The sequence below is a fragment of the Mytilus galloprovincialis genome, chromosome 13 (genome assembly GCF_965363235.1).
Source record: "Mytilus galloprovincialis chromosome 13, xbMytGall1.hap1.1, whole genome shotgun sequence".
Classification (NCBI taxonomy): domain Eukaryota; kingdom Metazoa; phylum Mollusca; class Bivalvia; order Mytilida; family Mytilidae; genus Mytilus; species Mytilus galloprovincialis.
The window spans coordinates 50,933,664-50,961,622 of NC_134850.1; the positions used below are offsets into that span (position 1 = coordinate 50,933,664).

Consider the following 27,959-nt stretch of genomic DNA (forward strand, 5'->3'; position numbering starts at 1 on the left):
CCTTTTCTATATTTTCCCAACACATTTAACCTTTTGCATGCACATATTATTACAACTAAGCCAACGACAGCTACCATCGTTATTACCCATCTATAATGATAAACATTTAAATAACAAAACCTTTCCCTTCAACGTAGGTTTGTATTATTATTCCAAATTGATAATATGACAAAAGTAGTACTCTAATTCTCATGTTTACACTTATTATTTGCAAATAAACAGACAGTTCTCAATATATATTATGTCTATATTTCTTTAAGTGAATGATGCTTAAATTTGATGTGAATATTTGAATGTAACTTGAATCGAATTCTTTAAAGTTGTTTTCAAAATTACATTAGTCTGGGTGCATGAGCATGAAAATGACAAACTTTTACAAATTGCTTGTATTAAAATTAGAACTTTATATATAAAAACACAGATCTCTAAATTCTATCTTTATTTGAGGTTTTTTTCAAGTTGAATATTACATCTGACTTGTTAATCATATATTGTTATGTTATTAACTAGTTATATCAAACAGAAATATAGGCATGGGGATTAAATAACATACCTTCCAATTTTCCATTCATTTTCTTGAGAATGACTTGTTGTTTTCTGTTCTGAGAAAAAATGGTAAAGTCTTGTTTGTTTCATAAACATGTGTGCAATTTGCTTAATCTTTAGCAGCATCGAACGTATATGAAAACGAAGTGATGTTGCTTTGCTGTATCCGTCGATGTCTCTGCTGTTAGACTGATAGTACCCGATGGTATCACTATCCCAGTAGCCAGTAACTCGGTATTGGTATGAATATACGGATTTTGTGTTATTAAAATTTAAGAAATTATTTAAAATTAAGGAATGTATTTTCCTCACGCAAAGCTCTGTTCCCTTACCCGCCTTTGACTATATTTGTTGTCCTTATTTGTTAATAGCTCTTTATCCTCTTAATAGGCTTTGAATTAAAAATATATTTTCCTCGAGCATCATTGTGCCAAAAAAATAGACCATTTATGTTATTATAAAGCAATGTAGAAACTTTTTTTAAATAGGTGACTTGTTGTGCGATTACAAATAAGGTGAGCAAAATAAAAATGAAAGTGGCAATGGTGAATAGTGCTACTGAATTTCCAGGATTTTCGTACCCTTGTAAATTTTGATGGTCACTTTGGAATCTTCAGTGTGTTTTCTAAACGACTTACTTAAAATCAAGTAGGAATTGGTTAAAACAGATACATTATTTCCAAACATTTCTGATTATTGCATTTTTTCTGCAGGTATCTATTACATTTATTTAAACTATTAAACTATAGGATCTAGAAAGTTAGTTAAAAAATACCTGTATCGTTTGTTTGTTTTGAAAATGGTATCTCAACTTCGTCTTTAAGCGGGTTTAAATTGTTGATTTGCTGTGCAATCCTAGAAAGAAAAGCAGCTACTTTAATAATTATTATTATAATGAAATATCCGTTTTTTAAGAAATCTTTACCATTGGTATACTGACCGATATAAAAAGAAAAATAGGACAGCTTTGTTATCAGTATTTAACAAAACTGGTAAAGATGTTTACTTAAAGTTTGTTCGGCTATGTGGTAGGATGCCAATTAGACACATTCTACCAAAGACTAGTTTCTAAATCGTCCAGTGCTGACTTTTCGTGAAGACAAAAACGGTTTATCTTTATAAATATTTTGATATGAGCGTCACTGATGAGTCTTATGTAGACGAAACGCGCGTCTGGCGTACACAATTATAATCCTGGTACCTTTGATAACTATTTATATATTTTCAGTAACCTGTCAATATTTTTTATGAACAAATTTGATTATTTTTTTTCTTGATAATAAAGTATACAACCAACTAAAAAATCTGACCACAAAGTTTTCTTACCTTTTATCTACACATGAACCATCAAGTGCCAATCTAGTTTCTGTTGGACATGTACCTTTAAACAATTGACAATTACAGCCATTGTATCCGAAGTAGTTTCTTTCTGTGTCACATATGCAGGGAATTCTACAACCAGATCTTGGCAAATAGTCAACTCTCTTGGACTCTGCAAAATGCAAGGAAATGTTTTGATCATATTGATTGAATGCTCTGCTGTCATGTATGGCTGCTAGGTAGGCTGATTCAAATATGGTTGTATAATAGCTATATAGTATATTTCCAACATGCAATAGCACGAAATTGTTCCATATTAATGCCAAGGAAATTTGCTAATAATTTAGTATTGATTATTACCTATATACAAATGTTGATGCTTTGAGAAACATGCCAGAAATACCCAAAAAAGAATCACTTTATTATCATGATAAATGAATGTGTGTATAAACTTACCGATCGGACAGGAATCGTACTGAGTGCAAGGATGAACATTGTCAGAATTAGTCTCATCTGCTAACCATGTAGAGCCTTTACACTACATACATTTATCGTTACCGAAATTGCTGCTGCATGTTTCCACGTGTTATCCTTAGACGCGAAATAAATGTAAACAATTGATAAATTTGATGATAAAATTTTAGTGCAGAGGAAAACATATTTAAACTAGTTTGTTCCCGACGATATATAGCTTTTAAGAGCATCCAACAGAAGAAAACCCTTTGATTACACAAACGGTTGATATATGTTATCGTTGGCTTCTAATAGAATTTGGAAATAATATAAAATCTAGCAATCTGGATTTAAAGCTGAAACAAAACAATTGACGACTTGTGAAATAATTGTGTAGAATATTTAAAAAAAACCGAATGTATGTGACAGCATGTGATATAAAAAATAAAAACTTTCATGAAATTTACGAAAATAAGACTGCTGTACAGTTTTTCTCTAACTTCCTACAGCAATGATGATCTTGTTCAGTTTTGTTCTTCCATGATGACCTCATAATGTAATTCATTGGACATTGTTTATCCGTGATTATTGCCAGGCCTAACACTGGCATTATGCACAAGAGGAGGAACATGCGAGATATATTCTGATTCTGAAAAAGATAGACAACAAAACAGTGATTACAACAAATCACCTTTGTTATTTCATGAATACATTTATTAAGGCACAGTAGTTGTCGTTTGTTTATGTAATTTATACGTGTTTCTCGTTTCTCGTTTTTTATATAGATCAGACCGTTGGTTTTCCCGTTTGAATGGTTTTACACTAGTTATTTTGTGGCCCTTTATAGCTTGTTGTTCGGTGTGAGCCAAGGCTGCGTGTTGAAGGCCGTACATTGACCTATAATGGTTTACTTTTATAAATTGTTATTTCGATGGAGAGTTGTCTCATTAGCACTCATACCACATCTTCCTATATCTAGTAGTTATTATAATATTGCCAGGAATATGACATTCGTTTTCCATTCATTTGATGTGTTTGAGCTTTTGATTTTGCCATTTGATTAGGAACTTTCCTTGTTGAATTTCCACGGAGTTTTGTGATTTTGCTTTCTTTTATATTTGTTAAGAAGTTTTGACACAAATTTCTGGAGGATTTGTTTTCGGTGCTCTTCAGTCTCGTCAATGATTTGGGCTTTTGGTTACTTTTATAGGAGAACTTCTTTAATATGAATTTTAAATACACACTATATTATAAGCCTGGTATATTTGATGAATGTTTTCATATCTAGTGTTACTGGGAGGAAACGTGAGACGAATCCGGTAATATTGTCAGACTAGTGGCATAACATTGTGAAAAATCGCCTCAGTGACAAAATTCCGTGGTACATGTCATTTACGATATAGACTGGAATAGAAGAAATTGTACTTCTAATACAATGATGATGTTCATTATATAATCCTATCGACGTATATATTAGATATGCTATTTGCTTTAATACATTCTTTGGTGTGCTAGTGTTAGTTAATTACAATCTACTAGGTGTGCTCAACTAATATCTACAATTCGATTTCACTATCTATATAGACCAATTCAGATTTTAAATTCTAATCTGTATTAACGACATCGCAGCCATAATCCATTCGAGAAGAGTATCTACCTCTTTTTTCTCCCGTTGAACTTATTGCCTGTCATAATCTCAAACGGAATCAATCATTAATCATAAGTTGGGATTATAATTCAAGAATTATAATGCTCACGATATTTCGGACCTTTGGATAACACATTTCGCAGAGAAGTGTTATTCACCAGTAATAACGTAGGCAGTAGGAATAACTATAGGTAACAGTATGGCCTTCAACAATCAGCGAAAAAAAGCTCCGGAATAAAATAAATAATGAAAAAAACATGAAAAAACCAACAGCCTTGTTAAAGCTAAAAACAATCAAAGAAAACCATGTATGGCAAAAAAAACCTACGACAACATCTGAAATATAGGGTCCAGGTTTGTGACAGGCACATAAAGAAGAGACGGTTTAAAAGTGATTGTGAGCGCTCATCCCTTCCCCTCACATGGAACAGTGTAAACATCAACCGGTTGGTACGATATACAATAAAAAAGAAAGCGAAAATATTTATGTAACAACATTCCAGCAGCGCTTTCACATTGAGAAAATTTCCCAAGCTGATACGATAATCAAGGGACTACGTTTCCTTTCATGATAAAGGGTATTCGGTATTCAAGAGCTTGCAGCTGCCAATCAGACTTTTAAAATGTCAGCCGTGTCTGAGCAGAAAGTTGATGAACCAAGGGTCAAAGAATGTCGCAGCCTTTTTTGTTTTAAATCATCGGGAAATGCCATGACCTTGTTGATAAATGTTCCGTATCAACATCACAAATAATACACGATGGGCTTGAAGTATAGATTCTAGGTATTGACGTTGTTTATCGTCATCTTAAAAATGTGTTATATTATTCTTTAATTGTCTTTGTGAATAATACTTTTACTGTTCAATCTATTTTTGTTAATATCCATTTGATGTGACTCGAGATACTTTTACATCCCAACATTGTGTTATTGTGCCCTGGTAAGATTTTGTATTCTTTTCTTTCATTTTTGCTAATTTGCCTTGTCTTTTATATTATGCCTTTTTGTGTTTATTTGTTAACATATTTGTTGTTTTTTATAGTGATTAAGATTATAACACAATTTTTATAGTTTATTCTTAGATTGTCCTGTTCCACTACTGTCCCGGGTAAGAATAGGGTTGACCACCAGCAAACATGTTTAGCTTTTGCATATCTGTATGTGCCTTTATCAAGTCAATAGCCTGTATTTAAGCGGTTGTCGTTGGGTTATTTTTTTATTTTTTTTTGCTGTCCATCATATTTTGTTCTCGTTTGTTGTTTTGTACTTAAAAGAGGCAGTTGGTTTTAACGTTTGTTGTCCTGGCGGGGCCTTTACATAACTATACGATCTTTGTATTGGTCATTGTTAAAGTCATACATCTACGTCGTTATGTATCTGGTGGACAGTTTACTCTATCGTATCACATTCCCCCCTTGGTAAGTGTCGTGGGGCCATTTATTGATTTACCAAAAAAAGTCAAATCACAAAAATAATAAACTCCGAAAAGAATTCAAAACGGAAAGTCCCTTATCAAAAGGGAAAATCAAAAGCTCAAACACATCAAACGAATGGATAACAACTGTCATATTCCTGACTTGGTACAGGCATTTTCCTTATGTAGAAAATGGTAGATTAAACCTGGTTTTATAGCTAGCTAAACCTCCCACTTGTATGATAGTCACTTCAAAATTCATTAAATTGACAACGATGCGTGAACAAAACAAACAGACTTAATAGGTAAAAATGTCCAAAATATAATCACCAAAAAACATACAAGTATGTAACAAAGAAGCACAAAATGTCGTATAGACAAAGCATATCAACAGAAATTAAGGACAAGAATACACAAATTTACCATAGTACAATAACACAATTACGAAATGTATAAGTACAGAGACATGCCATATATGTAACAAAGAAACATAAAAAGGTATAGACAAAGCAAATATCAAAAAAGAAAGACAAGCAACAAACAAATTTTCGAAGTTACTCCAAAATGCATATAGACAAAGCACATTAGCAATAATGAAAGACAAGAATATGAGAATATTACAAACAATATTGACAGGATGAACAAGTAGGCCTAAGGCAAGTATCTTAATATCAATAAATACAAACAAATATTTGACAAAGAAGCACAAAAAGGCATATATCAAATTTAACAACCTCATTCATTGCTTTCTTGTTTTTTAATTTTATTTATGCATGTTAAATCCACCTATAAACGATTGAAAGATTTTAAGCAAATGGGACCGAATGGCCAGATCAACAAGGCGCGTTTGACGTCAGAACGTAAACGTCACACAGGTAGAGATATAAAATAATTTTGTCGTTCAAAGTATGGAAATAATATAGTCTATAATTCTTTAGGCATATTCCCTGCAGAATGTAAATAAGAAGTTTAAATGTCCTTCTAGCCGAATGATTTGTCTATACCTACTTCATTTGTCAATAGCTTAAGTAGTGTGATTTCACAGAAAACGATGTTGTGTTCGGTTTTCGAAAATTGATGACGCATCTGTATCTTTATAGACCCATTCAGATTTTAAATTCGGATTTGTATCAACGACCTCGCAGCCAAAATCCATTCGGAAAAAGAATCTACCTGTTTTTTCTCCGGTTGAACTTATAACCTGGCATAGTCCTTACGGGTCCAGCATTTATAAGTTATGATTCTAATTCAAGGATTATAAGGCTCACGATATTTCGGACCTTAAGATAACATATTGAGCAGAGAAGTGTTATTGACAATGTTAAGGTCATCAGTAATAACATGACCAGTCGGAATATCTATAGATAACCTTATGGCCTTCAACAATCAGCAAAAAAAAACCTTTAAAATCCCTCGGCATAAAATAAATGATAAAAACAACATAAGAACAACAACAGCCTTGTTAAAGCTAAAAACAATATAAGGAAACCATGTATGGCAGACAACAACCTACGACAATATCTGAAATACAAGTTCCTGATTGCAAAGAATGTGACGGTTTTAACGTGATTGTGTTCGCTCCTTAACAAGGAATAGTGGTGACTAACCGGGGAAGAGATAACACCTCCGGTACGAAATACAATAAAATGAAAACGTGAATTTCTATATAGCATCATTTCAGCAGCGCTTGCATATTGGATATATATCTCCCATCTGATACGATATTCCAGGTAACGCGTTTCCTATTATAATTTCTTTGATAGATGTTGCTGTTCACACGCAAGCTATAGCTATCGAAGCAAGAGTTTCAAGTGGTGTAGTTGAAATCATCCCTTCAAAAATTGTACGGACGCGAGCTGGTTGACGGTTTCGCAGATGACGACAGATATGTTCCAATCGTCCTTATCTTAAACCTGTTCTCATTTTCCTCTAATGTGAACTACTGAACAAGCCCTATCACCGGGTTCGTATTTACATGAGCAACACGACGGGTTCCACATGTGGACCAGCCGTGTCTGTTTACCCTTCCAAAGCACCTTTGATCACATCCGGTTTTTTATGTACAGTACCATTCAAAAGGACCAACTCTCCTACACCCTACACCAAGGAAAATGCCGGAGTCACTCCGAAAAACTCCGATATTCCTCCAAAAATGTTGGGAGGAATTTAGGAGTAATCTCTCCCAAAATCGCGTAAATGTTTATTGTGATAACGAGCTCACTCCCTACACCGAAGAATTAATTGCCCTTATCCTACTTTGATATCTTCCGGCACACGACTGATAGGGTAATTTGATTACCTGACAGGTAAAGGTTGATGTAATAAAGAACTATATTTCCGGTCTACTGTATCAGTTTTAGTGTTAAACAGGTGTATAATTTTAAAAGTCTTTTATACTAATTAAGTTTAATTTTTGTGATAATTTTAAGTTAAAATGTTTTCGTATTTCTTGCTTGCCAATCTAAAAATATCTTTACCTAAATATATTTGCTTAAAAAAAAGGATTATAAAAGAAAGTGAAAAATGTGAAAAAAACGCAATATTCTACTTCAAAGTTAAAGTCTTTATTTGAAAATTATGTGTCTCAAAGTTTTATATATGCAAGTAACAAGGACAATGTATTCACCATTCGTTAGGCATAATAATTATGTAAGTCTACGGCATTTTCTTTTAACGATTATCTAATTGCTTGAATGAATAAAAGATTTAAAATCAAAATGTTGTTGTTAATTTTTTCAATTGCATTAAAGTTTTATAAAGAAATAAAAACTGTACTTAATTTTGACCTCGATGTTTTCACCAGTAAATTAATATTTTATTTACGAAATGGACATACTTGTGTAAAAATAACCGGAAACTTCCGCTAAATTAATGAGAGCAGTTTAAAGAAAATCATAAAAATTACGTGTCACAAAGTTTTGTATTTAAGAATTGAATGCTCTTTTTTGTAAATTTATTGGGGTGTAAAAGCGTTGACCGAAGTACATTTTGTATGAAGCGCCGAAGCGCTTCATACTTCAAATGTGCGCACGGTCAACGCTTTTACAACCCTATAAAGTTACACAAAAAAAGCATTCAATACTTATAATTACATTTTTACCTATAGGATCATGAAAACACGCCTTTTATCAATTTTTTATTTTATTTACCTGTGCACTTTATTGTGGGACCTCGTGTCATCATGAATGAGAAGTTTTATTGAGTGATACAACTGCTTAAGGAATAACACATGATGTGCAGTTAGCCAATCAGAATAACGTATTGTAATGAAACATACATCTAATGTAATTATATGCAAGTAAAAAAGAAAATATTATTCACCATTCGTTATGCTAAATATTTACGGCATTTTCATTTTACGATTTGTTGGCATTACTTAAGGATAATAATACATTTCGGTATCAACAGGAAAACGTCCACAGCTGCATTCATTCGTCTTTGTATAATAATAATTTTCGCACAATGAATGTAAATTTGTGTATTTTGAACAGTGATCTTAAAAGATTCAAAACAATTATTTGCCGTGAGACGACAACTCCACGATACACATGTCAGTTATCAACAGTTATCAACAACGCGGTGTTGGGAGAGAATCTTTGGAGGAATTTGTTAGTGAAATCCGCGGTACTCGGTGTAGCTCCGAAAAACACGGAAATCGAAAAAAAAAACGATATCGAATCGATCCGTTTGAATGGTACTGTAGCTCGTGTTGCTCAGTCTTCAGTTTTCTATGTTGTTATTTGAATACAGTCGTTTATCGTTTGAATTTTTTTTGCAATTGTGCTGTCAGTTTATGTTCGACTTATGAGTTTGAATGCCCCTTTGGTATCTTTCGTCCCTCTTTTATGTTCGACTTATGAGTTTGAATGCCCTTTGGTATCTTTCGTCCCTCTTTTATGTTCGACTTATGAGTTTGAATGCCCTTTGGTATCTTTCGTCCCTCTTTTATGTTCGACTTATGAGTTTGAATGCCCCTTTGGTATCTTTCGTCCCTCTTTTATGTTCGACTTATGAGTTTGACTGTTCCTTTGGTATCTTTCGTCCCTCTTTTATGTTCGACTTATGAGTTTGAATGCCCTTTGGTATCTTTCGTCCCTCTTTTATGTTCGACTTATGAGTTTGAATGCCCTTTGGTATCTTTCGTCCCTCTTTTATGTTCGACTTATGAGTTTGAATGCCCCTTTGGTATCTTTCGTCCCTCTTTTATGTTCGACTTATGGGTTTGACTGTTCCTTTGGTATCTTTCGTCCCTCTTTTATGTTCGACTTATGAGTTTGAATGCCCTTTGGTATCTTTCGTCCCTCTTTTATGTTCGACTTATGAGTTTGAATGCCCCTTTGGTATCTTTCGTCACTCTTTTATATCCATTAGACTACATACTTGTATCTACGTTGGTCATTCTTTTATATAGCATATTATTTGCACTAAAAAATCATAATATCTAATACTATTTGTAGATTTAGCTAAAAAAAGTCCTTATATTTGTATAAAGTAACATTCGTTTATAGTAGAAAATTGTTTTAACGTTGAATAAGCTACAATTAAAAATTGTTTGCTAGTCCCTCCTGTGATTACCATTAGATGACTCTGGTTCATTTCCCAATCAATCTATCATCAATGGAAGATAAATTGTTCCAATTTGATTCATAGTCTTTTTCAAAAATGACGAACGACTCTTTATATTGGTATGTAATCATTTTAAACGTTTCAAATTTATGAAATTATATTCGTACATCAATGTTTTTGATACACCAATAACAAAAACTAAAATATATTGAATTGATACATTTTGTAATTATTCAAAATTATATCAGAAACCTAAACTTAATTATAAAAAAAAATGAACCTGTTAAGGGGAGACAATACTCGCATAACTTTTTCGAATTGGCACATAATACAACGGAATGTCACTCTTGCATACAAATGGCACATCAATATAATTTATTAACTGTGCAATCGTCCTCAACCTTTAATTATGATTCTAAATTATAAATATAACCAAAAGTTGTTAATCTATAGATAGTGAAGACTAATGAAAGCTAACCCACTGTAAACATATTTCTTTGCAATTGTTTAAAACTTCCTCAGAAAAATGCTCGAGCCACTTGACTTTCATAGCTCAAAATTAACGTTTTTACACAATATTTGAATAAAGTAGTTAAAGATTATTCGCTTCTCAAAGTGTAAGACGCAATGAAAATCGTATGCTTGCACCATCTTACCGAAATACCGATTTAATCAAGTCCTGAACATTTCGACATTTCTCCGTCAGGTACATTTGCTATTTTATAAGAATCAAAACAGGACCAACTCATTCAATTTATCTTTAAGTTAGGATAGGAAATACTTGTGTAAGAACGTGAAACAGTTTTCAATCTTGTGCAAATACAAAAATTGAAACCAAACTCTTGTTGAAAACAAACTTTTATTAGTTTTTTATAATAAAAACAATCACATATATTAAACCATTACCAAAAGAAACATAATTGTTATTATAGATACTGCATAATAAAACACTCTATGAAGAACCCAACGTCATTTTATTAAAATAACAAAGATGATGAAAACATAAATGTGTCTTTAAATCTTAAAAGTTTTAACATATACTTTAAATACAATGTATTTCAAAATCTCACACAATAATATTAATATTTAAGTGGTATATGATCGTATATTTATAAATATGTTTTTGAATAAAAATAGAAGTTGAGTACAATTCAATGAGCAAAAAACCAAGCGACACGAAATATCGAAAAGATATCTAGAGTTAAAAATATGGCCTCCACAAAAGACAGTTGTCTGTAGAATGTGTAAAGCTCTTACTCACCCGAAGCCTCTTAAAATTCTGAATTGATCAAACAGATTATCGAAAAATGAATTACTTAAATGCAAAAACCAAAAACAACATGGAGATACAACAGAAGGTCATAGTGGTTATTTAATTATATTGTACCCTGTACATGAACCTCATAAAACCTCTTTTCCAATGTATAAGGACTTAAGCAATTATCTGCGGTGCATATGAGACTTTATTCTACACGCTCTTTACTATTGCACGGAAAGAAGTAGTACAACTGTATATGTTTGAAATTGTACACATAATTAAGACCACGTACAATTTACATAATAGGTGACAAATATAATCCTGTTTCCTTTTGAAGTTTAAATACTGATTTTTAAAAGAAATATTAAAGTCAGACAAGATAATAAAAAAATATAATTCTATGATAAATTTGTTTCCAAGCATATTGTATACAGAAGGGGAAAATATAAAACATAGAAACGATCTTTGACAACAGACCAAACACCATCGACTGTATTATACATCGTATAATTATTTTTTAGGAGAAAGCATGCATGAAACCATACAATGGTTCTGCACTGACATCCCACATAACAAATTTATATGTTTAGATGATTTCTCTGTCATCTAACACATACATACGATTTTCATCGAAGGCAAGCAGATCCTTGTAAGGGCACCTGCGTGTATGCCTTGACGTTTCATAGTTCGTATACCGTAGTTATGAAATATCACATATACTTATATACAGCGTATTAAAAACAAACGGTATTACGCATCAACTACCTAGGTTACTAAACCACTTCTCTTTACCTGGAGTTGCTAAATACGTGTTTTGAACGCTAAAATACAGACACTTTGTGTACAACCTTTTTACAGGAGAAGTCACAGGCGTGACACAATTTTCTGGTTTTATGTATTTGTCGGGTTATTTATCAGTTTTATAAAAATAATTTCTTAACTGAACGAACCCACTTGCGCATCTATCGACGATTAAAAAATCGTTTTGATTTCTACAAACGAATGGCAAACTGTTGTTAAGAAAATCTATGTGCGTAAGAACAAAACTATAAAATAGTTTCAAATGAAATTGGGGTTTGAATACTGAAGATTCTATATCATATCCTGAAATGTTTTGTCACCAATTTTCCAAATTAACAAATAAGTAAATGTTATTCAGCGCTATGTGATGCTGCTGAGGGAAATGTTCTAGATTTTATTTGTTTTTGTAAAATTTTGCAACGCTGGACGTACCTAACGAATATTAAATATTATTTTGTATTCGAAAAACAATTTTAAGCTATTGTTTCAGCAGAACATGTTTAGTTAAGATTTCCTAATTCTGTATATTTGGGTTATGATAACTGAAAAATTGCCGGATCCGTTAAAATTGCTAGGTTTTAAATTTGCGTTAATATTATGATGATCTTTTTAGAAATGGCCATTAAATTGTTAGAGCATCAAAGAACGCATATGGGCCTGTTTTATTGTGAATTTAAGTAAAGTTTGGATACCTTTTCAATAGAAATTCCTGGAATGAAATATACGGGAAATTATTCCCATCTCTTTAAAACAATAACACAAAGATATCTGAAATTTCAGTTCTTCCTATCTGCATTCATCTCAACTCAACTCTGGTCTTTGTTGAATTATGTAATCTCTAGAAGAAGTTGATAATGCCATGAAGGGTGTTTCATTCGAGTCTGTTGCCATTAATGGAACGGTTGTTTGATTATGTTCAGCTGTAAAGAAAAATGATTGAAATTAATGCAAATCTGTGATAATCACAACTATATTCAACCATATATCAAATATTTGTCTTGACCCGTGAAAAGCCCTTTAAAGTTGTCATGACTTTCTACACATATTTCTATTATTTTCTAACTATGACCTTGACATAGCTTTCTCTGATTATATTTTCAAAATTACGTGTTTGATGTAGCATACACAAAGTATGACTACCGAAAGAAAGGCTGACGGACAAACTTATTTATACATGTGGGGGAAAAGTCGATCAGCACAAAAAGATATATTCTTATTCAAAAACAAATTCTGGTGAAGTATTCATGTATGAAATATAAACACAAATGACAAATTATTCTTATACTTTACCGAAAGTTTAAAATCTTGATATTTTTAATAACATGATAAAAATTATAGGTCACCAAGCGTTATTTTAACAACAGGTGTGAACATTTTGCATATTAATAAGGCTGATTAGAAGCTACCGTTTTGTAACCAAATAGATCAAAACGAAAATTGGCACGAATAATTCCAAATACAGCATTAAAGTTTTAATTTCTCCAACCCATAGCTATGTAATGACCATTTGAATGTGTAACCTAAATTCAAAGCTTGCTGTGCTGTATGGATGTTGTGCACGCACATTATTAAACGCCAGACGATAACTTTTTAGTTGTTCATTTCTGCGTCATTTGGTATCGGACTGAAAGTTGTCTTTGTGGCAATCATACCGGTTCTCCTAATTTAAATACGAAGATTGAGTCCATGAGTTAATTTTGAGTGTCTTCGTGTAACTCACTTTTTTTTCGAAAATGTTATATAGACTTTTCTCAATTACCGTGATTCTGTTGTATAGGAAAAACAAAGGCAACTTGTTTATCTCGAAATGGTGTTATGGCCGTTAATGGTGACTCATCTTGCACTCTCTTTTCAGTCGGATCTTGTGACGATGTAGTTAATAGAGATATTCCTGAATCTGTTGATTTTACATATGTGCAATCTGTGATCTTTACATCAGTAAGGTCTTTGTCATCTTGTGAGTTTGGAATTTCTGCGGAACTTGAAGATTCACGTATTATCCCTGTATTAAAATTTACATTGCACTTTTTTTTGTTAAAAGAAACAAGATAAGACAAAAAAAACCAAAAAAAAACAAAAAAACCACAACAGACATGCTCTTTACGATATATATTGATTTAACATGATTTAACATAACTACTCTAAATATAAGCACATCAATATATATGAAGGATATATCAGTAATGAGCTACAATAGATTAATAGAGCGAAAGATTTATCACTTAGAATTAGACGGAATATGGATACCGACTGTTTTAATTTCATATATCTTTCCAGCTCTTTGTCGACATGCCTTTTTGAATTGTATTGAATGAAGTTAGGTATTTTTGTTTGAATTTTTTACTTCCATTAAAAGATTTCAAATGTAACATATTTAATTATTCTGACATTTATGCATCATATAGTTCTTACATTATTTACACACATCAACTTACGGTGAGATTTCTATTACGTATGCACATGCTGTTAATTGGAATGATCTACCAGATAATTTTGGAAAAATGCTATTTCAATCAGTTTTAAAAAATGTAAATGAATTATGTTTACGTTAAATTTATACTGATTTAGATCAGAAATCGCTAAATATTTATAATATTCCTTATAATAAGGTAAAACTCTATGAATTATACCTTTTTTACGTCTGAACTTTCCAACTCCGAAAAATGCTAGTAGGACAAGACACACTAACAGAATAGCAGAACAAACAACAGTCGTAATAAGTCTGCAGAAAAAATAAAGATCACATTTAAGATATAAAGAAATAATTCGTACAGAAGTTACAAGACATCAAAATATTAATTCAATAAACAATACACACAGTGCGAATATTGTTTAGAATACCAATACTCTAATGTTGGTAGGTTATAAGTAATATAGCATCACTTATATTTCTACTGAAGGAAGTTCCACTCCGCAACCTCTTTTTAAACCCTAAACTCAGTTTTTGACAGAATACTTTTGTTGTTTGAAAGGTGAGTAACTGCAGTTTGTTTCATTAGTTGAAAATGTTTTGTATTTTACATTTTTCAAATTGATTTTTTACCTTCGTTTTTTTAAACTTACATATGAGCTGAGTTCAATCTTTTACACTTATTGTGGTCTTGTACGATGTGATGAAGGGTGCTAATTTAATTTCGTCTTCAACTGTGTGTTAAGAGATTTTTTTAGATGAAACAGATACTTTGCCTCATAATTTGCATTGTACATCACTTTAAGTTGTTTATCAAAAATACTGTAATATAGTAAAAATGATATTTATGATGACTTTCATGTACATGCACAAAATACCAACATAGATATATGTGTAAGCCTGGTGCATACTGAATACTCCTAAATAAATCTTATTGAGGAAACTTGCGCATAAGGAAGTGTTATAACTCTCCATTTAGCATTATATGTGCTACATTAACTACAGATATAAACATTAGACGAACAGCTTGGAAACCCAAATATATATTACAACACACATGCCAAAACATTTACGCAGTGCCAAACCAGAACAGCCAAGTTATAAAAGTCCATATGCAGTAGTAACATCTCATTTCATGACTACTGAATTGTTTACTTTTATTTTTTTTATATTTCTTTATATATAAACTCATCATAGATTTAGTATATACGACAGACGCGCGTTTCGTCTACAAAAGACTCATCAGTGACGCTCGAATCCAAAAAGATAAAAAGGCTAAATAAAGTACGAAGTTGAAGAACATTAAGGATAATTATAGGAATTATCGTTTTTGTTTATTAGCTGAATAAGACCTTTGTAATTTGGAATAACTTGTTTAAGTGTATTTTGCCGTAGAATTTAATGTTTCGAATAAATATACGTAAAATGATCAGAAAAGCATGTACAAAAGTAACCCCCAAAACACCTGGCAAGTAAAACGTTTAACTCTTTCATATATCTCATATGTATTGTTGGTATTTTGTTTCAGTTTCTAGTTTCATTTTTCAGACTTTTGTTTTGTTAAAGCGTCTGGAAATCGTTTACACTATCGAAGATACATATTGTATAAACACCGTTGATTTTTTTTAAAATGTAACATATTGGCTTATCATAAGTACGTACATTTTTGAAATGGTGTTGTTATCCACAATCCCCTTAGTCTCCGTTTCTAAAATATGTTTAAAAAGTAACTATTTCTTCTTTAATCACAAAAGCAATACTTCATTTCAAAAATTTAACTGAATAGTAAAGGTTAAAAATTTACAAAGCAAGACCAATTGGTAGCCTTCGGCTGTTGTCTGCTCTATGGTCGGTTAATGTCTCTTTGACACATTCCCTATTTCCATTCTCACTTTTGAAGACAAATAAATAGATCACTGTACACAGGAAAATTTCACTCACATCAATTTCACGTGAATTTATATTCATGTGAATCTCACGTGAAATTCACGTGAATTTCACCTTAAACGAGCTTATACTGGAAACTCACGTGAAATCAGTTTTTGTGAGTTTCACGTGAATCTCATGTGAAACTCACGTGAATTTCACATGAAAATCACGTAAATATTGTTCATGTGAAATTCACATGAATTTTCAAAATAGAGCATTTCAAATAACGTCTAAATTTTTTAATTTAATCAAAATTATGAAAAAATATCATTGTTTTGTTGTAAATTTCACGTGAAATTCATGTGAAAAATTTCACATCAGATTCATGTGAATCTCAATTCATGTGAAATTCACATGAACATTTTCACGTGAGTTTCATGTATAAGCTCGATTGAGGTGAATCTCACGTGAATTTCATGTGAGATTCATGTGAAATTCATGTGAGAAAACTTTGCCTGTGTAACACGTAATTGAGATGACAAAACAACGTCAGTGTCTAGAATCAGCTGTGAAAGACAACCATTCATTATGTGTGAAGTTGATAGGGAAATGTATTAACAAGGTCTTAGTATCTTCCGATTTTAGAAAAAGATCGAGACGTTCTTTGACATTATCATCTTAATCCCTGAGTCTCCGATTCTAAAATATGTTTAAAAAGTAACAATTTCTTCTTTAATCACAAAAGCAATACTTCATTAAGCAATGACAAGTTGTTGAATATAAATTATGACAGTTGTGGTTCTTTGTGTTTTGATTTCTACAGTAGGGTTATAATTTATAATCATTCTCCCAATATCATAAACCACACTCAAAAACTATTCATTATTTTTTAGATATTGGTCTTCAATGAAAAAACACAAAAAAAAACGTAGTTGTCAATTTTCAGACCATTGAAGAGATAAGAAAAAATGTTGGTGCTGAAAACATATTTTACTTATATAAATGGTATTTCATTTATGATTTTTTAATTAAAACATAAAGTGTCGCACGGCAAAATAAATGTGTCTGTTATATACATATTACATCTTGCAAATATGTGCAATCGCAAATGATTGAATAGCGATACTGTCAATGCAAGTTAGGAGTATTCACAATATCAAAATTCATATAATTCTATATTTATAATTTCATATTCTGTTAGCACACCAAACTTTTCACCAGGTAAATGAATGATCGGCGGTTTTTATAACAAACATTTTTTATATTAAACACAATATGTTTAAAAATCTTTTGAATATTTTTGGAGAATATCATAAGTAATAGTGTTTAACTGTAGCATTCAAATACTACACATAAAAGGAGATGTGGCGCAAACTTCAATAAAAATTCATTCCAAAAGCATTTAATCTACAGGATTCAACAATATAAAGGTTAATATCTTCTTTAAATTAATCTAACTTTGGAAAATGTATCATTGTTTTGAAAAGTGATACACCACTATATCATTTTAAAGACTACTCTTAACTCACTTGTTTTATTTTCGAAAGATGATATTTTGGTAGAATCAATCACTGTACTTGTGGTCCTGTAATATAGGAAAATAAAAAATAAAACAATCATGAAAAATCAAATAAACCTGCTATTAATGATATTCTATCATGTCTGATATAATACATTTACAAATATATGGTTATTTGAATTATAAGTGCAAACCTTTATTATATGCGCTTTTATAAAATTATTAAAAACGAAATGGTCATGACATAACTTGCTTCCATATTTTTAAGTGCAAATCATAAATTACCTCAGGATATCAACATTTGGTACATTCTCGTTGAAAGCTGGTTTTTTGTTATCTTCTGAAATTTAAATCAGACAATATCATTGTCATTAAAGTCAATATCAAAAAGATTAAAATGCTGTCCTTGCCATACACATATAATACACAGAAGTCTAAGAAATATGATATTGATTACTTGTGTTGTATGTTAGCCAACAAAATCAGATTCAACCCACCATTTTTTTCTTTAAAATATGTCCTGTACCAAGTCAGGAATATGGTCATTGTTATATTATAGTTCGTTTCTGTGTGTGTTACATTTTTACGTTGTGTTTCTTCTGTGTCGTTTGTTTCCTCTTATATTTGAGTGTGAATTTAGTTTTGATGTTATACTTATTATTCTCATCGGATTTTGTCTAATGCTTAGTTCGTTTCTGTGTGTGTTACATTTTAATGTTGTGTCGTCATTCTCCTCTTATATTTAATGCATTTCCCTCAGTTTTGGTTTGTGACCCGGATTTTTTTCTATCGATTTATGAGTTTTGAACATCGCTTTACTACTGTTGCCTCAGATCTGATGGCCTGCAATGAGTTTCCAGAAATAAACGTTTGTTAGTACGCTAGAGACACAGCTTATGAGAGACGCAATTCGAGTATCAAACCTAATCGGAAATTGAGAAATAAACAGTATGTTGTTAACTGGGAAAAAGGTATGTGGTTTCAATATAATTACTTTACAATAAAACTCTATTATTTAATTACAACTTCAATGCTACTACCTTGTAGTAAAAATTAAAATAACAAAAATACCGAACTCCGAAGAAAATGAAAGCGAATAGTTCTTTATCAAATGGAAAAATCAAAGATAAAACACCCTAAACGAATTGAAAACAACTTCTTTACTTGTTGTATGCTTTTATAGCTAGCTTAACCTCTCATTTGTATGACAATGGTATGTAATTCATTTTACGGAAAACACTGTAGGAGCAAAACAAAAGACAAAATAGGTAAAATATTAAAGATTGGGACACAGCAGTCATCATTGTGTTATAATCCTATTCACTACCAAATGCATAACTATTTCAAAAAAAGAAAAAAACAAAATGACATATAGACACCGTGCATACGCAAAAATGAAAGACAGGAATACAAAAATTAGCATACCGAAATAAAACAAAAGGAAGCTATTTAAGTACCGAGCCACGAAAAAAGTTTATTTTCAAAAAGAGAATATTTATTATTAAGGTCTTTGTATCTTCCGATGAACTTTTCTTTTAAAAAAAGAACGAGACGTTCTATGACATAATCCTGATTTATTTAATTTCTGATCAGACATTGGTGACGTTTTTAAAGCCTAAGTAGCAGATATAAGCTCTCGAATACAGAAAAAGTAAGAAAGTGCATATTTCATATGCAGGTGAAGACGGTATTATGCTGCTAACTTTACTATGTTGACAATAAGAACTCGAGCATACTCGTCACTTGTTCCTCTGTGTAGCATATTTTATACGTAGTACCCAATAGGTTATATTTCATACATAATTGTGGATTCAAATTAGGTATAACACCTTATATGTTCAATTATTATTGTATAATCCATTCACGTATGGAAAAAAATCATTGATATTGATCAACGGAAGGAAATCATTGAAACCGTCGGTCATGCAAAATCAAAGTAACCGAACAGAATCTTACCATGATTGTCAGTGATTATGGGTTTGGGAATGTATACTGATTCATCTGGCTTTACTGTAAATATCTCTTCTGCTATTCTGATGTAAAAGAAAAAAAAGATATTTGATGCGATGATGCAAATAAACAATTAAGACAATGGTTCAGAAAAATATCATTATCAAATTACAGTACTAATTGGACAGAGTATAAAATGCATTTCTTGTAGTCATATATTACTACAAGATTGTTAAGTATTTTGAATTGGTGTTTTATTTGAATAAAAAAAATGGATTTAATTAGTAATCTGGTAAATCGAAAACACAATATTGCAAACGGCAGTCAAACTCTTAGAACACAGTGAAGTCCTGTTCATTTGGCTCTGATTAAAACATTGAAACATTCCTCATCTATTTGAAAACTTAAATGGGTCTTGTATTCTTGAAATTGGCTTCGAATGCTCTTGCTCTATCTCGTGCGAATACCTTACAATCTGAAACAAAATGTAATGTGCATTTGCTTATTGTTTAGACATTTCAAGGCACTCGAAAAATGTTTGTTTCAAAATTAATCATTTACTGGTGTATTTGATTTAAAGAATTATGAACATTAGTCTCAAACACATTGTTTTACTACGTTTTATTCTCATGTTTAAGTATGTTAAATACCTGACCGAAAGACATGTTCCATTGATAGAAAGTGTTGTTCCAGGCTTACAATTTCCACTAAACACCTTACAATTGCAACTGTCAAGTCCATAAAAGTTGTTTGTAGTATCGCAAACACATGGTAGGCTGCAACCTGATGTCGAAAGATAGTTGACCCTTTTTGCACCTACAAGTGATTAAGGTTCTCAATGCAAAAAAGAAGACATAGTATGAAAAAGTATTTTTTGAAGGATCGACAGTCAAAAACAACATTTTAAAATATCATTATTACAAAAATAAGCGCAATGATGTAATAGAAGTGTATTAGTTGTCCACAAGAGGTAATATAAATGTGAAAAGAAGAAGAAACATTTCTGTTGATGATTGGACGGAACTGACAAGTTGTAAAATAGTTATAAAATAGCATTCTTATAGAAGGGAGGCGAACTATACCAAATGGTAAAAGGATATTCACACGCATAAACTGAGAACGCCATGGCAAAAATAGTAAGTATGAGCATTATGAAAAAAAAAACCGCTAATAAATAATGTTATTCCATATTGGTATTATTTTAGTAGGTTTCTCTATATGAATTGGATTTTGAATAAAAAAGCATATTCACCTGAGAAAGTGTTATTCACCGCGCTAAACGTCACACGCTTTTACATGCAACGTTATGGTAAAATGTTTCATGTAAAAAAAAAAGGTGCATGTTTGTCATTAGATACATTTTCTTCTCTCGGACTATGGAATAAAACAATTACTGTCTTTTGTTTCGGTAAATATGGGGTTTTATTGACTTTTGAAAAACTGATATTCACTTCGGCCGTCGGCCTCAGTGAATATCATTTTTTTTAAAGTCAATAAAACCGCATATTTACCTCATCAAAAGACAGGTAAACTAATGGGTTTTTTTTTCTGGTAATTTGAACTTATATACTACTTACCTAAATGACAAGAATATTCCTCACATTGCAAAGGTAAATCTGAATTTGTTTCATCTGCGATCCAGGTATCATCTGGGCAAGGTTTGCATATATCCTTTCCCAAGTCGTTCGAACATTTTTGAACAAAAGTCCCTATATTCAATATTGAAAATTCATCAAAAGAATGTATAAGAGTTATCGAAGAAATGTATAAAGATTGCATTTATTATGTTAAAATCAAAGTTGTCAAGAGTAAATAATCATTCAAAGATTGCACTTATTTACGAGAACAATATATTAACTTTTATATTGCAATTGGTGTGATCAGAGCCTTTAATTGTGAACAAAAATTAAAAAACAAAATGTAAAATTCTGGCTTTTAAAATTATGGTTCAAACGGAGAAATAAAAACCTGAATACTCTTTCGAATTTGATTCAGGGTTTTCGGTTGGGTTAAGGCTGTGAGGTCGTTGTTACAATTTAGAAAAAAATCTTTTAAAACAGGTATATGAACACTCGTTCTACATTTAACTGCATGTCTCTTACCTCCTTGACCAATATGTTATTTCCGCAGAAAAGAGCTCGAACAGTAACGTATTGCTTTTGTTGTAAATCACACAAAATAACTGCTTTATAACGGAATTAGGTATTAAATTTTTATTTACATACTCAACATATACTCCAAAAACACTTTCCAAAGAAGAAAAACAGATTAAACATTAGGTCTGTTGTATATTTTGGGAAACTGTCAACCTTATCCGAAGAACTTGACCTGGTCCGAGACCACAATTATTTCGTAGTGCATTTCTTTTAGAACATAAATGAAAATTAAAAAAAAATCCCACCTGTGCTTCCTCAATGAAATTTTTTATAGTTTGATGTACTACTTTTGGGACAAATTATATCAAAATTATAGAAAACTTCATCGGCTCAAAATATGGACAATTTTATGTTTAGGGCGTCTTGAAATCTTTTGACAGCTTCCGAAGTGATAGTTTTTAACCTTTTTCAATTGGACCAAATCACTACTTTCCTTTAAAATTCTGGACCCAATTTTTTTTTAAATGTAATTTTGCCACCCTACTTGCCATTTGAGGCATAAAACAGTGGTTTCGGACCACCTGCCTTTACTTTACTGGACACTAAAATTACAAACAACCATATTAAGCATGGTCTGTCAAGTGCGTGAATCTCTAATCAAAATATTAACTTCAAGTACATTGAATATAAGTCTCTTTCCTCTTGTAATAGTTTAAGAAATTTGACTTTTCTACCACATAAACTTATATACACATCATTCTAAACTAAAAAAAATCTTTTCCCATTGATATCTTGGCTATGCTGTTGGTTAAATTGCTGACCAGTTGAAAAGTTCGATTTGTTCTAACAAATTGCAATTGGATCAGAGCTGTGAAATTCAATGGTAAAACAAAAGAAAACTCTTACATCAAGTAACTTTAACAAACAATACGAGCTCCAATGGCATTCAAAAAAGAGGGAAGTCAAATAAAAACTGACAAACTCAAACGCTCGGCCTGATCAACCAACGGAACAACTGCAAGACAACTGTCATATTCCTATCATGATACAATCAGTTTTCGAAGTAAATATCAAAAAGAAGATGTGGTATGATTTCCAATGAGACAACTCTCCACATGAGACCAAAATGACACAGAAATTAACAATTATAGGTAACCATACGGCCTTCAACAATGAGCAAAGCCCATACCGCATAGTTAGCTATAAAACTAAAAGGCCCATAAATGACAGTGTAAAACAATTCAAACGAGAAAACTAATGGCCTTTTTTATATAAAAAAATGAACGAAAAACAAATATGTAACACATAAACAAACGACAACCACTGCATTACAGGCTCCTGACTTGGGACAGGCACATACTTCTAACCTAAGAGAATGGTATAACAGTACAACATAAGAACGAACTATAAAAATCAGTTGAAAAAGGCTTAACTCATCAGATTGACAAAAATACAATTGGACGTGGCCGGGTACTTGTACATCCCAACAACAAAAAGATACTAGGAACAGATCTGAGAGTACTCGCAGTTAACTGACAGCTAGTTCAGAGCCACTAATAACTAATAAAAAAATCATGCATCTAAGACTAAATTATCAATCTTTACACATCCAACATCCAATGAATTTAGTGTAAATACGTCATAAACAGTCAGAGAAAAACATGACCTTGTGCAATGCCAAGATACAGGTATCAACAGATTGTAGATCCATGGATGTGTATATGTATATAACATACTAGTAATACTTAATTTGCTTTTAATGTTGTATCAAACCTAGCTAAAGGACAAATAGACAGATGTAGATCCGTTATATGGGGACGGAGTCCCCAATAACAGTAGAAAATTCAATAAAAAAAAATACGGGAAAATTTCCCGAATTTTTCATTGTACTAATGAACTCAAAATCGTTCAAATTTTTTTTGTCGTGTTTTGAAATCCTGGACCTGCGCAGAAATGTAAAATGTACTTCCTTTTTCCGGTCTCGTTTGTATGAAACTTTGAGTAAAATATATATTTATCAGTCTAGTATAAAATAGGAAGGAACGCGCAATACCAATTTCATTTTTTTATAATTCCTTGATATGAAAAAAAAGTTACCTGATGATAGCGTTTCTTTGTTTACATTGCATATGACGTCATAATTTAAATAACGTCACAACTAAATCCATAACAACAGAACCAAAATCGGAAACGTTACGGTATTTCCGTTTCTTTTTTTTTAAACAAAAAAGTTAAAAAAATAATTCACACAGACTTCGTCCCCGTTTACAGGTAATGCCTGCCTCATATTATTGTTAACGTTGAGTTAGCAACATATAAGGCAATCTCTACATGGTTAACTTACAGACAAAATGCATCAATAATATATTACATGGGCTTGTAAGAAAACTCATAACACGTTGGGTTGGGGTTTATTTCACTTTAGAATACCGAATGCAAGAGCTGTATAGCCAGTCAAGGTTGTGAATCTTTTCGTTTATTTTTTTAAATGATTTTGGTTTGTTACTCATGAAATGTGCTACTTACCCGCGATGCAGTTCTTCTCTACTTTTCTGCAACAGTATTCTTTTAAATCATCTGAGATTCTGCGGATATAATTCCTTGGGCATATTTTGCTCGATGGCAAAACGGGGTAGATAAGAAGACTTCCAATGAAGAACTGTCCCAACACATGTAGGAACTCTGTAATTCAAATCATATAATTTTGTAAGGAAATTTCATTCATTCATTCATTCATTCATTCATTCATAAATGGGAATTACACCTATGATTCATTCATTCACATTAATTGATTGATTCATTCATTCATTCACATTCATTCACATTAATTGATTGATTGATTGATTGATTGATTGATTCATTCATTCATTCATTGATGCTTTCATTCATTCATTCATTCATTCATTCATTCATTCATTCATTCATTCATTCATTCATTCATTCATTCATTCATTCATTCATTCATTCATTCATTCATTCATTCATTCATTCATTCATTCATTCATTTATGCATTCATTCATTCATTCATTCATTCAATGAAAAGGATGATAATGCAGGATTCGTATTTAATTTGAGTTCAAGTCTATCTATATTTTTACACTTAACAGCATGACAAAGGAAAATATTATTTTTATTGGATCTTAATATATATCCACATGATTATTAATAAATGAATTCAGGAATGCATCTTAAGCTTTATTAGGTGAGATTTTGGAATAAATGTCAAATATTCGGACTCCTTTGGGTTTTTTTCATACGATTTGAGGTAAAATAGTTTGCCCCATAACACCTACATGTATTTATCTTTTAACATAAGACTAAATAGCTCATAAAAGGTCATTTGACAAAATTTTAAAAGTTTCTTGATTTTTCTTTTTTTTTTTAATTTGAGACCCAAGTAATACCAATGCAAATATAAGGTAAAAGTACGAGTCAGCCTTTTCCCGCCATATTGTATAAATCAAATATCTCGAAAAGGAGCTCCATGACCTATCAGCTTTTAGATCTTTAGCTTACTTTGATCCTCAACTAATACTCTTTCAGCTTAAAGTATCCAATTTGAATTCTTGATTTATTTAATTTTACCTTAGATCACATGAGTACATCCTTAAGCTATCATCTCTATATGGGCAAAATACGCCATTATTGTTCAATAGTATATTAGAGCGTTGCAAAATCGATTAAAGCAGATAAATTCATAAAAACATCAAAATCAGTTATTATTTCAGCAATAAAAGATATAGATATTTACCTTCATCTTTAAGCTGCATATTGACCTGCAACAATGGAAGTGGATCTTCTTATTATCACTAAAATAGGCCAGAGTTGATATGAACTTCATTCACTTGATAGTGGCGGCGAGTCTATAAATAGGACATTTACATTATTAAATCAGGCTTTTCCCTCACCTATTTTTAGCATATTTCCGCGAAAATGGTAAATATAGATACAAGTCAATATAAAACTTGCTTATGCTTTGCAATACATTTAATAGATCTTTAATGTATTCCTTCCTGGTCAATGGAATGTATCCGAAATGAACCATCTGAACTATGTATACGACGTCGCTATTGAATCATATATCATAGGGGCGCAGAGGCGGATTTAGGGGGGGCCCAGGGGGCCCAGCCCCCCCTCCCTTTTTGGGAAAAAATTGGTTGCTTATATAAGTGTGACTGGAGCGGGCCCCCTCTTAAGTCAGTGGGCCCCAACTTCCTGGATCCATTTTAAAAGGGGGGTTCGCTACCCAGGATAAAGGGGGGGGGGATTTCAACTATATGTCCCCGTTCAAATGCATTGATCGGTCCAAAAAAGGGGGGTTCCAACCCCCGGAACCCCCCCCCCCCTTTCTGGATCCGCCACTGGATCATCAGTTTTGGTTTAGTGATCTGAATATAATGTAAAAGTTAAAGATTATCGTCAAGCATTACCAGATATTATGGTTGTTAAAATAAATAATGCGGGTTGTGAACTATTTTTATTGTTTTTGTTTATATAGGTAAGAAATACATTTTTGAACCAGTTTAACCTCTTTTATCAGCTAAAGGTGCATTGAAATACCTTTCATCGAAATTTTCAAATTGCATGAAATTATTATACTTCTTTGATTTCAATCACTGGAAGAAAACATTTTACCAGCTCTTCATTGATAAGTGTTCTATTAACAAAATTATCTAAAATTATTTGATGCACTTGTAACTCCAAAATTCATTCTATACATATTTAGTTGATAATAGAATGTGTGCGTCTTTGTCGAATTAGATTTCATTCTAAATTGTGAGAACCTTGATATGTTACATAAGATATGTTAGACAGAATTCATAAACTCAAGTAAACAAGAAACAAAGCTGGTGAATTGGTTTGTCTAACATGATATTAAGGGATTGATACATTTGACATTGACACCTGACTTGACATTATGAGTGGGATTTTTGTATGGTTTAAAGACGCAGTGTTTCTATGTGGCCAGAGCATATGTGTTTTTTTAATTTCATCGTTTGCCGTGTATATTCTTAACTTTTATCACACCAAATCTCAACAAAAGTGTATGACATAAGTATTAATGTCATTATAAACGTTATAAACGTTCTTTCGAATGATGTGTTTGGTTCTGCTACATATGCCGTGGTCTATAGTGGACGTTTCGTCCCCGAGGGTATCACCAGCCCAGTAGTCAGCACTTCGGTGTTGACATGAATATAAATTATGTGGTCATTTTTATAAATTTTCTGTTAATAAAATTTCAATTTTTTCGAAAAAATAAGGATTTTCTTATCCCAGGCATATATCACCTTAGCCGTATTTGGCACAATTTTAGGAGAATTTTGGATCCTCAATGCTTTCTAACTTTGTACTTGTTTGGATTTTATTAATATTTTGATATGAGCGTCACTGATAAGTCTTATGTAGACGAAACGCGCGTCTGGCGTACTAAATTAAAATCCTAGTACCTTTGATAAAAATAAATGCTTGCCTTCCCGTGATTTTGATTGTTGAAAACATTCGTTAAGAGATTATCAATAAATTTGTATCTTTTAAATTTCTACTTCCTCAAGTGGTGCTTACTAGATTAAGGTAATGGTAGTTTTCTGATGTTCAAATTTCATACATCAATTAATAAGACAAATCATGTTAATAACCAAAACTGATTGAATCGCACAAACTAAAATGAATAGTGCGAGAACGGGAGCGTCGACAGGAAAAGCATCTCTTGCTTTGCATTTATCATTCGCCATGCAAAGCCACATTCAGTCAAAAGATCCAAATTTGGAATATTATACAATCGGTATAATACAATTCAGACGTGTATTACCAATACTAGTACGGTATTTGAATACTTGGGCTGTACAAGAATAAAAAATATTATACATTATCGTACACACAGCAAAATAACAACTGTTATCAGTCTTTAGAATAATTAAAAAGAGATGACACCAGAAAAATGTTATTTTCATTTCGTAATAGATTACGTTTCACATGTGACGGAACTCCCAGGTCAACATCTTTTCGGAAAAAATATGCAATTTAACGATATTTGATATGACAGTTGACTTCATTTTTAGAATTTTTGGTCCTCAATGCTCTTCAAGTTTGTACTCTATTTGGCATTT

At 31.8% G+C, this 27,959-nt stretch overlaps 1 protein-coding gene and 2 long non-coding RNA genes across 3 annotated transcripts; all 3 read right to left on the reverse strand.

The window, feature by feature from the left end:
• LOC143057326 (uncharacterized) lies at positions 1-2,480 on the reverse strand. Its single transcript, XR_012972707.1, has 5 exons — positions 2,323-2,480; positions 1,873-2,038; positions 1,322-1,401; positions 554-602; positions 1-90 (listed from the first exon to the last, which is right to left on the reverse strand). It is a non-coding gene; the product is annotated as an uncharacterized LOC143057326 (long non-coding RNA).
• An 8,420-nt stretch (positions 2,481-10,900) lies between these two features.
• On the reverse strand, positions 10,901-19,564 carry LOC143056142 (uncharacterized). Its single transcript, XM_076229226.1, has 6 exons — positions 19,506-19,564; positions 17,813-17,868; positions 16,077-16,122; positions 14,635-14,726; positions 13,764-14,006; positions 10,901-12,924 (listed from the first exon to the last, which is right to left on the reverse strand). Exons 1-6 carry the CDS (start codon positions 19,562-19,564, stop codon positions 12,806-12,808), a joined length of 615 nt encoding a protein of 204 aa, XP_076085341.1. The 3' UTR covers positions 10,901-12,805.
• A 194-nt stretch (positions 19,565-19,758) lies between these two features.
• LOC143057748 (uncharacterized) lies at positions 19,759-25,732 on the reverse strand. The gene is made up of 5 exons (XR_012972808.1): positions 25,601-25,732; positions 24,375-24,530; positions 21,330-21,461; positions 20,403-20,568; positions 19,759-19,835 (listed from the first exon to the last, which is right to left on the reverse strand). It is a non-coding gene; the product is annotated as an uncharacterized LOC143057748 (long non-coding RNA).
• Between the last annotated feature and the right edge of the window lie 2,227 nt (positions 25,733-27,959).